Genomic DNA, 11,835 nt, shown 5'->3' with positions numbered 1-11,835 from the left:
GGGTCCATAATGTTTAAGTCAATGGCTTTGTTTTGTCTTTCACAGGCATCTGTGCATACACTCAAAAAGTCATATAGGATTCCAATCAGATTTTGGAACCAAAATCCTAAGATTCTAATAGCAACAATCCTATAAGATTGTCCAAATTTATTTTTAAAAATCTGATTGGAATCCTATAGGATCGTAGGCTGGGTAAACCCTGCCTGATCTGCCTGCCGGTGATTTGGATTTCGCCCTGCAACTCAGGCTGGGAACCTGCACATCTATCTCTGCTTTGATCCTGTCCAATCACAAACTAGCTTATCCAAAAGGTGCACCCAGATTGTTGGTCTCATTGGTTGAAGGACTATCCAAAAGCGTACAGTCATTTGAAACCCACAAAAAATAGGTTTTCAAGCTGGCAGGTAAAACACACTTTGTTTTTAAATTATATATCCCCAAGTCAAGTTTATTTAGATAGCGCATTTCATACAGAGGTCATTCAATGTGCTTTACATAAAGCAAACAGTAATAACAACAAGTATAGAATAAATCATTTGAAATAAAGAATAATTAAAAAGACAAAATAAAAGACACGTAGGATTCAGAATTTGTAACGTTAGCAGAAACAAAGCATCTGAGAACAGTTTGGTCTTTTTAAAACTGGCTACAGTTGGGGCCCGCCTTTTTAATGTCTCCCGAACGTTGGTTCCAGAGCTGAGTTGCGGCAGCTAAAACCTGCTTCACCATATTTAGTACAAATCTAACAGATTTGTTTTCCTGAGACCTATGTAAGAGGACGAGAGGTGTGGACTGTTGAAGCATGTCCGATAGGTAGATCCTGCTCCATTTACTGATTTATAAACAAGTGTTTTAATCAATTCTGTGACTTTGAAGCCAGTGCAGGAACTTAAGAATTGGAGTAATGTGGTCAGTTCTTTTTGTTTTTGTGAGAACCCTAGAATCTGTGAAAAGTCCATTGCCGCAATCAACCCTGCTGGAGATAAACGGATGAGTGAGTTTTTCTAAATCATATTTAGAAGGTATGATTCATTGCAATGACTTGAGACCTTGACAAAGCCCCAGGTGATAGTTTTTGGAGTTCAATTCATGATGTGCGGAGGATTTACTCAAAGTGAGATACTAACTGAATTCTAGCCTACATTTTAAACATCAGTTGGACTAAAACCAATGTATTACTGTTCTATGTCGCTTGACTTAGGCTATTGATCTCTGTATTATTTTTAGAAAGAGAATTTTGTCTTAAAACAACAGTCTTTCAAGCATGCTCAGTAAAAAGGTTCTCTCTCTCTCTACAAACAAATAAGGCTAGCCTACTTATAATAACACACATAAATAAGTTTATAGATTACATGCATTTTGCAGACCAAAAGCCATTAAGATTTTATAATTAAAGTAAACTCACATACAAGGGAGAAAAAAAAATACATTTTTTGGGAAAAAACTGTCTACCGGAAGCGGAAGTTGTCACTCAGCGCGATATCATGGAAGCTGGGTAGCAACCCAACACAACCTTCTGTAAAAATAAAGTCGTGAGATGGGTGTGTTGGCCTAAAGCATGGCAGGGCGTCTCAGTAATTTCCTAGACAACATGTAAAGCAAGGGCACTTTTCAACTCTGACTTGACAACATGAATGACATTATGGAAGAACAAGAAAGGGATACTCTTCTGGTCGTCCCCGAGTCTCAAGTTATGCCTGTAAGTAACGTATCGTTAGCTAAATAGTACCATGCTAGCCTCTGAGCCTCCGCCCGTCTATTTAGAAATTCTGTACCAGCACGCTAGTTGCAGCTAATCAGCTAAAACCACATACGCCATCGACAATCTATTTAATTCTGCTACTTACAATGAATTGAGGTTTACAAGGGAATGCGTTATGGCATTGTTTCCTTCACATTTCCCCGTAAGGTAGCGCTAGCTTCGTAGAGCTAGTGTGGACAGTTTTCTATGCACGTAATGTTAACGTGACAGTCGGTAATACTCTGCTTATTTAATCACTATCCTTGACGTTATGTTTTGCCTTGATCGTTATTGTGTTTTTGATTAACGTTACTCATTTGACAATAGCACAGTTAATGTTATCGACAGGCTATGCCGATGATGAATGCATAACGAATGAAAACACCCAATGTTATGCCACGACTCAGACCAATGAACATTGATGTTAATGTTAGCTGCTACATCCTTTGCTTTGGTTGACTCGTCAGTTCGATGATTCTGTTGGATTGATACATTTACTTTCCCCTAACGTCTTTGTTTACCTAATCTAACTTCAAGTAACGATGGCACACTGATCTCAGTGCAGTGTATGAATATTTTCTTGTCTTATGGTTAGGACAGGCGAGTCTAAATAGTGGTGGTTACTTAGTGAGGTTTCCCTTCATTGTTAAGCGCTTTGAGTGTTTTGAAAAGCGCTGTACAAATGCAAGTTTTTGTAATTGCAGGCCTCTGTGCTCAGTGACGATGACGAGAAGGTCTTATGACCTTTCATGCAATAGTATCGATTGTAGACGTAAACACAGACACGCTGTTTTGTTCGTAGAGCAATGTGCATGTCGCATTTGCTGTCATGACAATCGCAGAATTGAATGATATTCTGTTTAGCTGAGGTATTTGCACAGGGAAATTACCAGCACATGTTACAAGTCATGTCACCAGTGATAGTATATTTTGTTTTCAACATCTTTTCTTCTCAGACAAACAAAATAGTGATAGGCTGTTGTGTGTTTATGGGTTTGGGTGTTTTTGTTTTTATTGATCTGATAAATGAAACCACTGGAAGTGTAAACTCTTATGTGCCCTCAAACACCAGCTGCCCTACAGTTGATTGGATTACGAATTGTCTGAATGAAGATTGAGTAACTTAGCCTAGAATGCTATCTGTTACAAAGGGAGACTTCACTCTGCTCTGCTCCTTGACCAGCCTAGCTCCAACAGATCTACACTTCAGAGTTAAGGGTGACCTTTAAAAAAAAAAAAAAAAAGTTAGGCCCACTGGTTGGAACTTAGCTCTCAGAATCAGGACAGTAGGCTACTTCAAGATAATGAAGAGTTGACCTATTGATCAGATACAAATGTTCATCATCAGAGTTTGATCAAACAAACACCTCACTTGCCGCAAAAGACCATGCCCAATTAAACACTTCAGTAGAAGCCTCTCTTCACACTCAGTATCTGAGTATCTATGTGTATGAAATCTAAAGATGTTTGATATGGACAGAGACTAATGTGGGGAAGGCTAGCTTGATAATCATTAGTAGAATTGGACACCCCTCTCATAATAAGCTGTAGGCCTAGTTTGTGGGTATGGAGTAGAGCTACAACTCATTGGAAGAGCCTACCGGAGAAGCAGGAAGAGGCAGACAGGACACTGATTCAGCATCCGCATACTTTAATCACCAAGTACTTGCGACTTGGCAGGAACTCTGACAGTAGCCATTTAGTGATTGCCTGGCAACCAAAACAAGAGTTCTTCATTCAAGGCTTTCCCTTGGCATGATGTCAATTTGTAGGCTACTTGAGCAAAACAGTCTATCCTAAACCACACAAAACTGTTGGGTGGATATGTGATTCCTGGTGGGCAATAGAGCGTTACTTGAATCATAATGAGTGAAAGAATTATGAGTACTTCTCAAATTCTTTTTTTTTTTTTAGAAGTAGTTCTACACTTCTACTCCTACTCAAGTAAACATTGAGCAAGTCCATTACTTTCTACTAAACTATCACCATAGGCCCTAATGCTACATACACACTGTTCCACTTTTTTTTTTTTTTTTTTTTTAAATGCACGTATGCAATCTGAATTCGATCAGAATCTTGTCTACGCGGAACACCTTAACTGTTGGGGAGACGCCCCATGATGTTACAAGACAGTTTTTGGAAAACCAAGTCGACTAACTATGTCAATTCTCAAGTCTCTGGCCATCTGGTCTGTCCCTAACACTGATGTTAAATATTATGACTTCAAGGCATGTCTTGTAGCTTCCATTCATACAGTACAGTATCAAAACCAGTTGAAGGATAAAGTTGTCTACTGCAATGCAATCTGAACAAACACAAATGAAAAACTCTGTTTCAATGTATATATTTGTTCAATACTTTATTTTCCTTGCCTTTTATAACATCTGCATGATACAACTGACATGTGTAGTGTCCTAGGGGGGAAATAGCTCTACTATAGTTCTACTGCAACATTTCTATCATGTTTTTTTTTTCTAAAATAAAATGGCCAGCCAAGCGTGGATGTGAACTTCTGACAGGAAACGTATCACTCATACTGGGGCTACCTCAGTTTTGTTTACATCCAGATCTTACATTGGGGCTTCACTCCAACTTAGGACATTGTATAGTCTAATCTTCTGCTACTCGACACATCCCTCTAGCCCTCGGATCTGGTGAAATATTAACCTAAGTCTGTCACATTGTATGGGCAACTATAAAGGTGAAATTTCCCCAATGTTCCCAGCATTAGCACAACACTTTGCAATGGTTAGCATGTTACCTGCTGTGACTTACTAAGTTTAACGTCTCTTTCATTGGTAAGTGACTGATCTACCTGGGTGTGTTTTGAGTTACCTGATGAATTTACACGTTGAACTGGCATGATTTACCTTGCTGCCTCACACCTTGCATGTAGCTGTTTATGTATTTCCACTGTGCACAGTTATAGTAGGCCTAAACGAAAGTAATGATAAAAGGCTCAACTCTTGGAGGATTTGTCTTGGAGGAAGTCACTGTTCCTAGTCCCCATCTCTGGAGACGCCTGAAGCGCAGATCACATGAACATTCACACAAATCTTATGACCATTCACACAGTTGTCAGCCTTTTAAATTACAGAATTTAACTGCACTACGGATGCTCCCAGCAAAACGATAACCGATAGAGACAGCAGCTGAGAGCAAGTTCATCCTCTCACCTGCACTGGGCATACTAGGACTACATACATACATTCATTCAACCTTTATTTATTCTCGAAAGTGGACGGAGGATAGTCCTCATTTTCAGTGAAGCTGTGAGGCCTGTACGTAACTACATAGCAGAGCTCCTACCAGCAACATTTCTACAGGACATTCCTTTCGGAAAACAAGGCTATTTACAAAATGGACCTCTGCATGTTCGAGTAGGCACTTGGCAGCCAGGCAGCTTTGTGACCTAACCATCTGCATCTGCTTTCATCTGACGAGAAGAAAACCTTGTTTGAAATTGCTCTCAGATCACTTTAGCGTATAGTTATGACTGGAAGATCGTTGACCAGGTCATTTAACCTGCCCTTTACCCTAGGACTGATGGGAAATCGATAGAGGGGTGGCTAAGGAAGAGAGGGGTGGATAGTGAGAGACTGTTTATGTCTCAGTTGAAGACTGTCTTTATTTAATTGATTGGTCTACTGAACGGTTTTTCTTAATTAAATGAAACGGCACTTGCCATAACCTTCTTTTTTATTTTGCCCTGACCCACATATAGTAAAATGTTAAAAGAGTAACCTAAATGTGCTGGTATCTGGAAAACTCCATCACATCACAATAAGATTATGATTCCATCTGGTATCCAGGATGTTGCTAGGGGGCGATATCTAGGATGGTGCTATGATGGTATCAGAATCATAAGTTGGTAACCTTTCACCTGAGAGGGTTGAAATGGAGCTGTAGTCAAGGGTTTTTAATTTCATCATGTGATTAGGTTTCCCAGATCCCATGCACTGTGTGCATAAGGATCCAGTGGTTAGTACATAATGTTAAATTAATTATGTTAAGATGTGCAGTCTCTCAGATGGGAGGACTTCAGATGGTGTCGGGGGGAACTTCTTGGATGACCGCCAAGATTGATTCTCTCTCTCTCTCTCTCTCTCTCTCTCTCTCTCTCTCTCTCTCTGTGTCTCTCTCTCTCTCTGACACGTCTAGGACACGGGCAGCAGTAGACCCAGGGTACCAGAAGTGGGTATCCGGCCCGTCGAGAAGAGAGGGCCCTACATCATGTCCAAAGCCCCGGCCATCCACATGAAACTGCGTGAGTGAGGGAGCGAGAGAAGTGTGCAGTGTTAGACTCAGAAGAAGCCTCCCAAACTCTGTCCTGTATGTCTAAATGGCAACTTCAAATGCTATTCAGCTAGCCCACTGAACAGCACAGTGTTTGTCTGGTTAAGCATGTTGATGGTGAAAACTGTTAAGGGCCGTTCACACATAAACTATAACGATAACGACATGAAGAACGATATCGTTGTTGATCACTTTCAGAACGATTTTGAGAACGATAAAAAGCTAACAGCCAATCAGAACCCATAATATTCTAGCCATCACATTCATTAACATGAGGAGAGACTTTTCTTATCGTTGGCCAGTGTGGACGCTTTTATCGTTATCGTTATCGTTATCGTTATCGTTATCGTTCTTGGTGTGAACGGCCCTTTAGTCTGAAAGTATTTTTTCTGTTGATGCCACATGACCTAATCAATAGATTATAATTTTCTTGTCAAGGAATGCATTTATTTTGTAATGTAGACAGAATTAAGCTTCTTCACCATCTTCGTGTCTTGTTGTGTTTATTCTGTCCATTTGTTGTGTGTGTGTGTGGCTGGTTGACCCTGTAGAGAAGCACAGAGAGATGGCCAGGAAAGCCCTAAAGAAGAAAGGCTTCACCTCCGCAGGGCCGGTTATGCAGCAGCCCAGGCATGGAGTCAAAAAGTAAGTGGACATTACTTTTCGAGAGTGGGTCTCGGCTCACCTGGACTGATTTCCTTAAAAGTGTTGTTGAGCAAGTATGTTTGTAATTGTTCAGAATATCATGTAAGTATTGTAGTTTCAAGGATGCCTTCAGGAAACACACGCCTGCATAATAGTTTGAACATGTGTGTAAGTTTGTCAGGTTTAGCAGGTTTAGCAATAATGAAGAGCGCAGTGCACTCCAAAAATGAGAAAAAATTTTGTAGATGTTGATGACACTCAGCTTTGTTCTCAGATAGGCTTTCAGCTCTCCCAAAGGAACAGACTTACCAAAACAAAAAAGAAAAAAGGATCACCGCACAGGCGCACACCATTGGACTACACTTTAAAGATTTATTTCTGAGCAACGCGTTTCGCCATGCGCTTCCTCAGGATAGATTTTGTGTCTGTGTAAACATTACATAAGCTGCAGTGGGAATATACAGTATATTTTATGGGATTTAATATCACAGGAAATAATGCAAAAAAGACTCCCAGTTCTGTACAGGGACATGCACAGACATTTTGAGGGGTCATCGCTCACTTGAAAAGGGAAACCCCTCCTCCTTTTTTATATTCTATAAATTACATATGGCTATCTTTATTGCAGTAAGATCCTTTGGTTGTTTGTAATCTATTTGAGTGTTCTTTCTTTTTGACATTTTGGTTCGGACATTACTCAGGGCTTAAAGAGAAACTATGCAGGACTGGCGATTTCATCTCCGGTTTCGGTTTCGCTCGTTTTATGCTTGCATATTTCTCTGCAGAGCTTCCCCTACAGCTTTAGCGTGTATATTTATACATATATAGGCTGTATATAAATAAATTGCAAGCGATGTTCTTCTTGTTCCTCACGCGTCTCAGACTTCCAGATGTAAACAAGGAGCGATCGCCTCCTGCACAAACTGCAAGGTTGCAATAGCGGATAGGGACCCTGGGGGCAGGAGGAAATATGACTGTTTTCATATCATTTCATATGGTCAGTCAAGCAAATTTTTTGGGAGGGGCATCTCAGCCGAAGAGGGCAGATGGGCAACTTTAGCCCTGCCTTGTGCATGTCCCTGGTGTTTTACTAATCTCCCACACGAGGAGGAGTGTCATTTTGATATGCTTTGTTTTTTTCTGTAGAAGTGTCAAGTTCAACAAGGGCTACGCGGCCCTGAGCCAGCATGCAGACGAGACCCTGGTGTCTTTGGACTCTGACAGGTACGGACCTAATGATGCCAGGTTACGCATTGTCCTGTTTGGTGACTCCATACTCAGGAAGGGCCTGCACACAAATACAGCAAAGTTATTCATTTATTATTAATGATCCAAATATGCAGTTCATTAGTGACATTCGCATGGCAAGTGTGTCTTTGCTGTAGTAACACTCTTGGTGTTTCTAGCTCATTTCCGCTAAAGTGCAAAAGGTGCTGAAGTGCAAAAGGTGTCATTTGAGTTTCCATCACACCACAAGTCAGCTCTGGGGTACTGTACGGTAGTCACACAGTCACACAATCCAATGTTTTAACTGCCAATGTGTCTGCTTGCAGTGACGTGGAGTTGGAGTCCCAGTACTCGTCTGGGTATTCTTCTGCCGAGGTGAGTCAATGTGTCACAATGCTGCACACACTGCACTAAAGCTTCATCCTCACTGTGGTGCCACTGTTTTATACAGCTATTCAGTGCAATTACGGCATAGTCTCAGTAACCCATGATGTCGTTAAACCATTGTGAGACAGAATTGATCCCTGCATTGATGAAGCGGGAGACAATCGGTTATGACTAGCACAGGCGCCTCAGTGCCGTCCGGTTTATAGTTGTGACAGTGGTCAAGAGGGAATTTTTCAGATATACAGGATCTTCCATGAACTAGTCCGCCAATCGTAGGTTTTGGTCATTTGTCTGTCGATATTTATGTTTACCTCCCCTTCTCTCTCTCCTTTTTTTGCATGCACACACACACACACACACACACACACACACACACACACTTGCCACTTGCCACTTTCTACTTTCTATCCCTTTTTTGTCTCTCTCCCTCTATCTCTTTCTCTCTCTCTCTCTGTCACGCACACACACATTCTTAGGTGCACCCCGATCTGAATCAGCAGCTCCTGAAGGACGGCTACCACCTGGACGAGATGCCCGATGACGAGGACCTGGACCTCATCCCCCCCAAGCCCATGGGTTCGTCGATGTGCTGCTGTGCAGACACCCCCTCCTGCTCCGTGCAGTGACCGGACCTCAGGCCCACCCCCTTCACCGTTGACCTCCGTGGCGTAGTCCCATGAGAGGCCAGCAGGGGGCCACGTTACACCACCACCACCACAGACCTTACGGCCACCCATGGCACGGGGCAGAAATGGGAGCACATTTGACCAGCTGTCTAACAGCACGAGCCCCCTGTCTCTACGGCCATAGGTGGCCAGGCTCTTTCTCTCTCTCTGCTCGCTCAGTGTGTAGGGTGACAGAGTCACAAGGGAGGCCACTGCAATGCAGTTGACTTGAGCGTGTATGTTAATGTTATACGGGGGACCCAAAACTTTTAAGCGTGTGGGCTTTTTTTTTTCCTTAAATAGTGTTACTATTCCTTTAAGCTGCAGTGAAAACCAAACATTGCCCCGTGTGTGTGTGTGTGTGTGTGTGTGTGTGTGTGTGTGTGTGTGTGTGTGTGTGTGTGTGTGTGTGTGTGTGTGTGTGTGTCTGTGTGTCTGTGTGTCTGTGTGTCTGTGTGTCTGTGTGTCTGTGTGTCTGTGTGTCTGTGTGTCTGTGTGTCTGTGTGTGTGTGTGCGCGTGCGCGCGCGTGTGTGCGTGTGTGCGCCCTGGAGTGCCATGTGATGGTGCTAACACAGCCCAGTGGAAATTCCATACATCAATGTTACGATTTTGGCCTTTATAGTTCTTTTTAATTTATTCCTTTCTCTATAAAAGTTATGGTCACTAAATTGACGCTTTTTTTTGGAGGACAGCCCCTCTTGAGGCATTCCCAAAAAGTGTCAATATCCTACGAACACGTGTCAGCTCTATCTACCATAGAGCTCCCGTCCTTGCTCTTGCACATGTACTCTTATTGCTTGTTTTTTATTTTTTATTTTAGTTTTTAAACAAGCTTTAACATTGGTCAGGAAGTTCTTGGTGTTTCCCACCAAGAAATTAAGGGATTTGAGAGGGTCTGTTCCTCTTCATACAAAGGCTTTAATGGCTATGTTGTTACCTGGTCACACAGATCCTTATTGTGTGTGTGAAGACACACACTTACTGTATGTCAGCACTTATCTGAACATTTGTTCGCAGAATGGTGAAGCCATTCAGAGACAAAGAAGGTCATTGTGAAGTGGTGACTGTGTTGATCGTCTGTTGCATTGTTGGTGGTTTGCGTTGGTGAGTGTGAGTAGGCTGCTGATACTGGCGAGTCCTCGTTCTGATTAGAGAACTGGTTTTCGGACAGAACAGAGGAACCGTCAAATCGGTACACTCAACTTCTGGTTGGTAAAATGTTGCAGCCAGTAGAATTTTTATATTTGAATGAGTTATCCTCAGAGAAATTCTAAGGTTATGTCACTACGATTAGTATCTATACAGCAGATACAAGCTTTTATTTGGACTTTTCTTGCCTCGTTTTATTTTTGTGTGATTGTTTTACTCACACTGCTTAAACAAAACCAGTGTTTTGTGAATACTGTGATGTCACTTTCGGTTTCAGAGGAGCTAGCGGTCCTTGTTAAGTTTCGATCACACTTTGAACATCCTCTGAAAGAAAGAAGGCGAGAAAAAATTAACGTTGCTTGACACCAGCCTCGCACCTCACGCTGCCTCCTATAGCTTAAATGATAATTATTATAAAAAACTGTCTGTCACAAAGCTGCCAAAGTCATGAGAGAATTGTAATGATAAGGAAGCAGGAAGTACTCGGTATTGAGTATGTGTAATGAAATACAGAATGCGGCAAGTCTTGTCTTGCCTGCTATACAAGGCACACTATCACAACATCCACTGCTATGTTATTTCACTGATGACAAAAGACCATTTAGTGAACTTAGGGATTCGTTTGAGAACTGAGAGCTTGATGGCTTGGCATTGTACATATATATAGATACATAATGTCTGCACTCAGCTGCCTATGTTGAGAGGATTCCGCTCACTGCTCTGGCCTGGAATAGCTATGCAAACTCACGGGACAGTTTTGTTTCTTTATGTATTACCGAAAATATACCAACTCCAAGTGCGAAATGCAATAACTTGGAATACTATTGTTTTGAGCTAGACCACACTAATCTTTGTATTTAATTATGAATATTGTTTTTGTTATGATAAATAAACACATAATTATGTTTACCTACAGATTTTTCAATCTTATTTTTCACTAAAGTTGCAGGAATTTTGCTGAATTTGGTCTCAATGAGAGAATTTGCTGTAAAGCCATTGCTTTCAAGTATCCTTAGGCAACCGACTGATTTCCAAAAGCAAGCTGGTTTTTTTTGTGTGAATTAAATAATTTAAAAGTGAAGGAAATAAAAAACATTACAATATCAATTTATTGATCAAAATATAAAATGATAGCTTGATATGTTAATTCAAGCTCAAATGATGATATGACACTACACAAGCAAAAGGCTTTTCCTTTATTTCCGGTGGAGTGCGACATCTTCTGTTATCTTCTGCTCTTCATTCTGTCACTCAATATACTGTTTGCCCAATAATAACAATTGTTACACAAATAAATCCTTCTTCATCGTAACATGCTGATCCCTGAGTGCAACACCAATCTTATGTGATCATGTAAACAATATTCAAAAGAAACACATATTCACAACTGGCTAAGACTAAGCCATAGAAAGGAATATAATGGTCGCAACACTGATAAATGCTCCTGTTTAATGTTTAAACAAAGCAACGTTTCGACCCTATTGGGTCTTCATCAGGCAAATGGTCCCAGGCCATCAAATCTGGACTTGGTTTTCTATACCAATGCACAGATGTGTGTTTGTATGATTACATGGCTGTAATTTGTTCAACTCTCAGTGGCATAGGATAGGATATACAAAGATGAAAAAAGCAGTATTATTAAACATTATTGTTTATGGCTACACCGCCATCTACAGACTGGTTTTCTAAAAATATGAACTCCACCAAGCTGGTCAAACTAGGTA

The 11,835-nt window shown here is 41.2% G+C and overlaps 1 protein-coding gene across 1 annotated transcript; it reads left to right on the top strand.

Annotated features, from left to right (window-relative positions):
* The first annotated feature begins 1,482 nt into the window (after positions 1-1,482).
* Positions 1,483-11,020, top strand: fam219b (family with sequence similarity 219 member B). The gene is made up of 6 exons (XM_062549407.1): positions 1,483-1,699; positions 5,903-6,008; positions 6,589-6,682; positions 7,829-7,906; positions 8,236-8,284; positions 8,773-11,020. Exons 1-6 carry the CDS (start codon positions 1,631-1,633, stop codon positions 8,920-8,922), a joined length of 546 nt encoding a protein of 181 aa, XP_062405391.1. The 5' UTR covers positions 1,483-1,630; the 3' UTR covers positions 8,923-11,020.
* The last annotated feature ends 815 nt before the right edge of the window (positions 11,021-11,835 follow it).

The sequence above is a fragment of the Sardina pilchardus genome, chromosome 11, assembly GCF_963854185.1.
Source record: "Sardina pilchardus chromosome 11, fSarPil1.1, whole genome shotgun sequence".
NCBI classification, from domain to species: domain Eukaryota; kingdom Metazoa; phylum Chordata; class Actinopteri; order Clupeiformes; family Clupeidae; genus Sardina; species Sardina pilchardus.
Note: the sequence above shows the minus strand (reverse complement) of the source record. Positions and strands in the feature narration are given on the sequence as shown.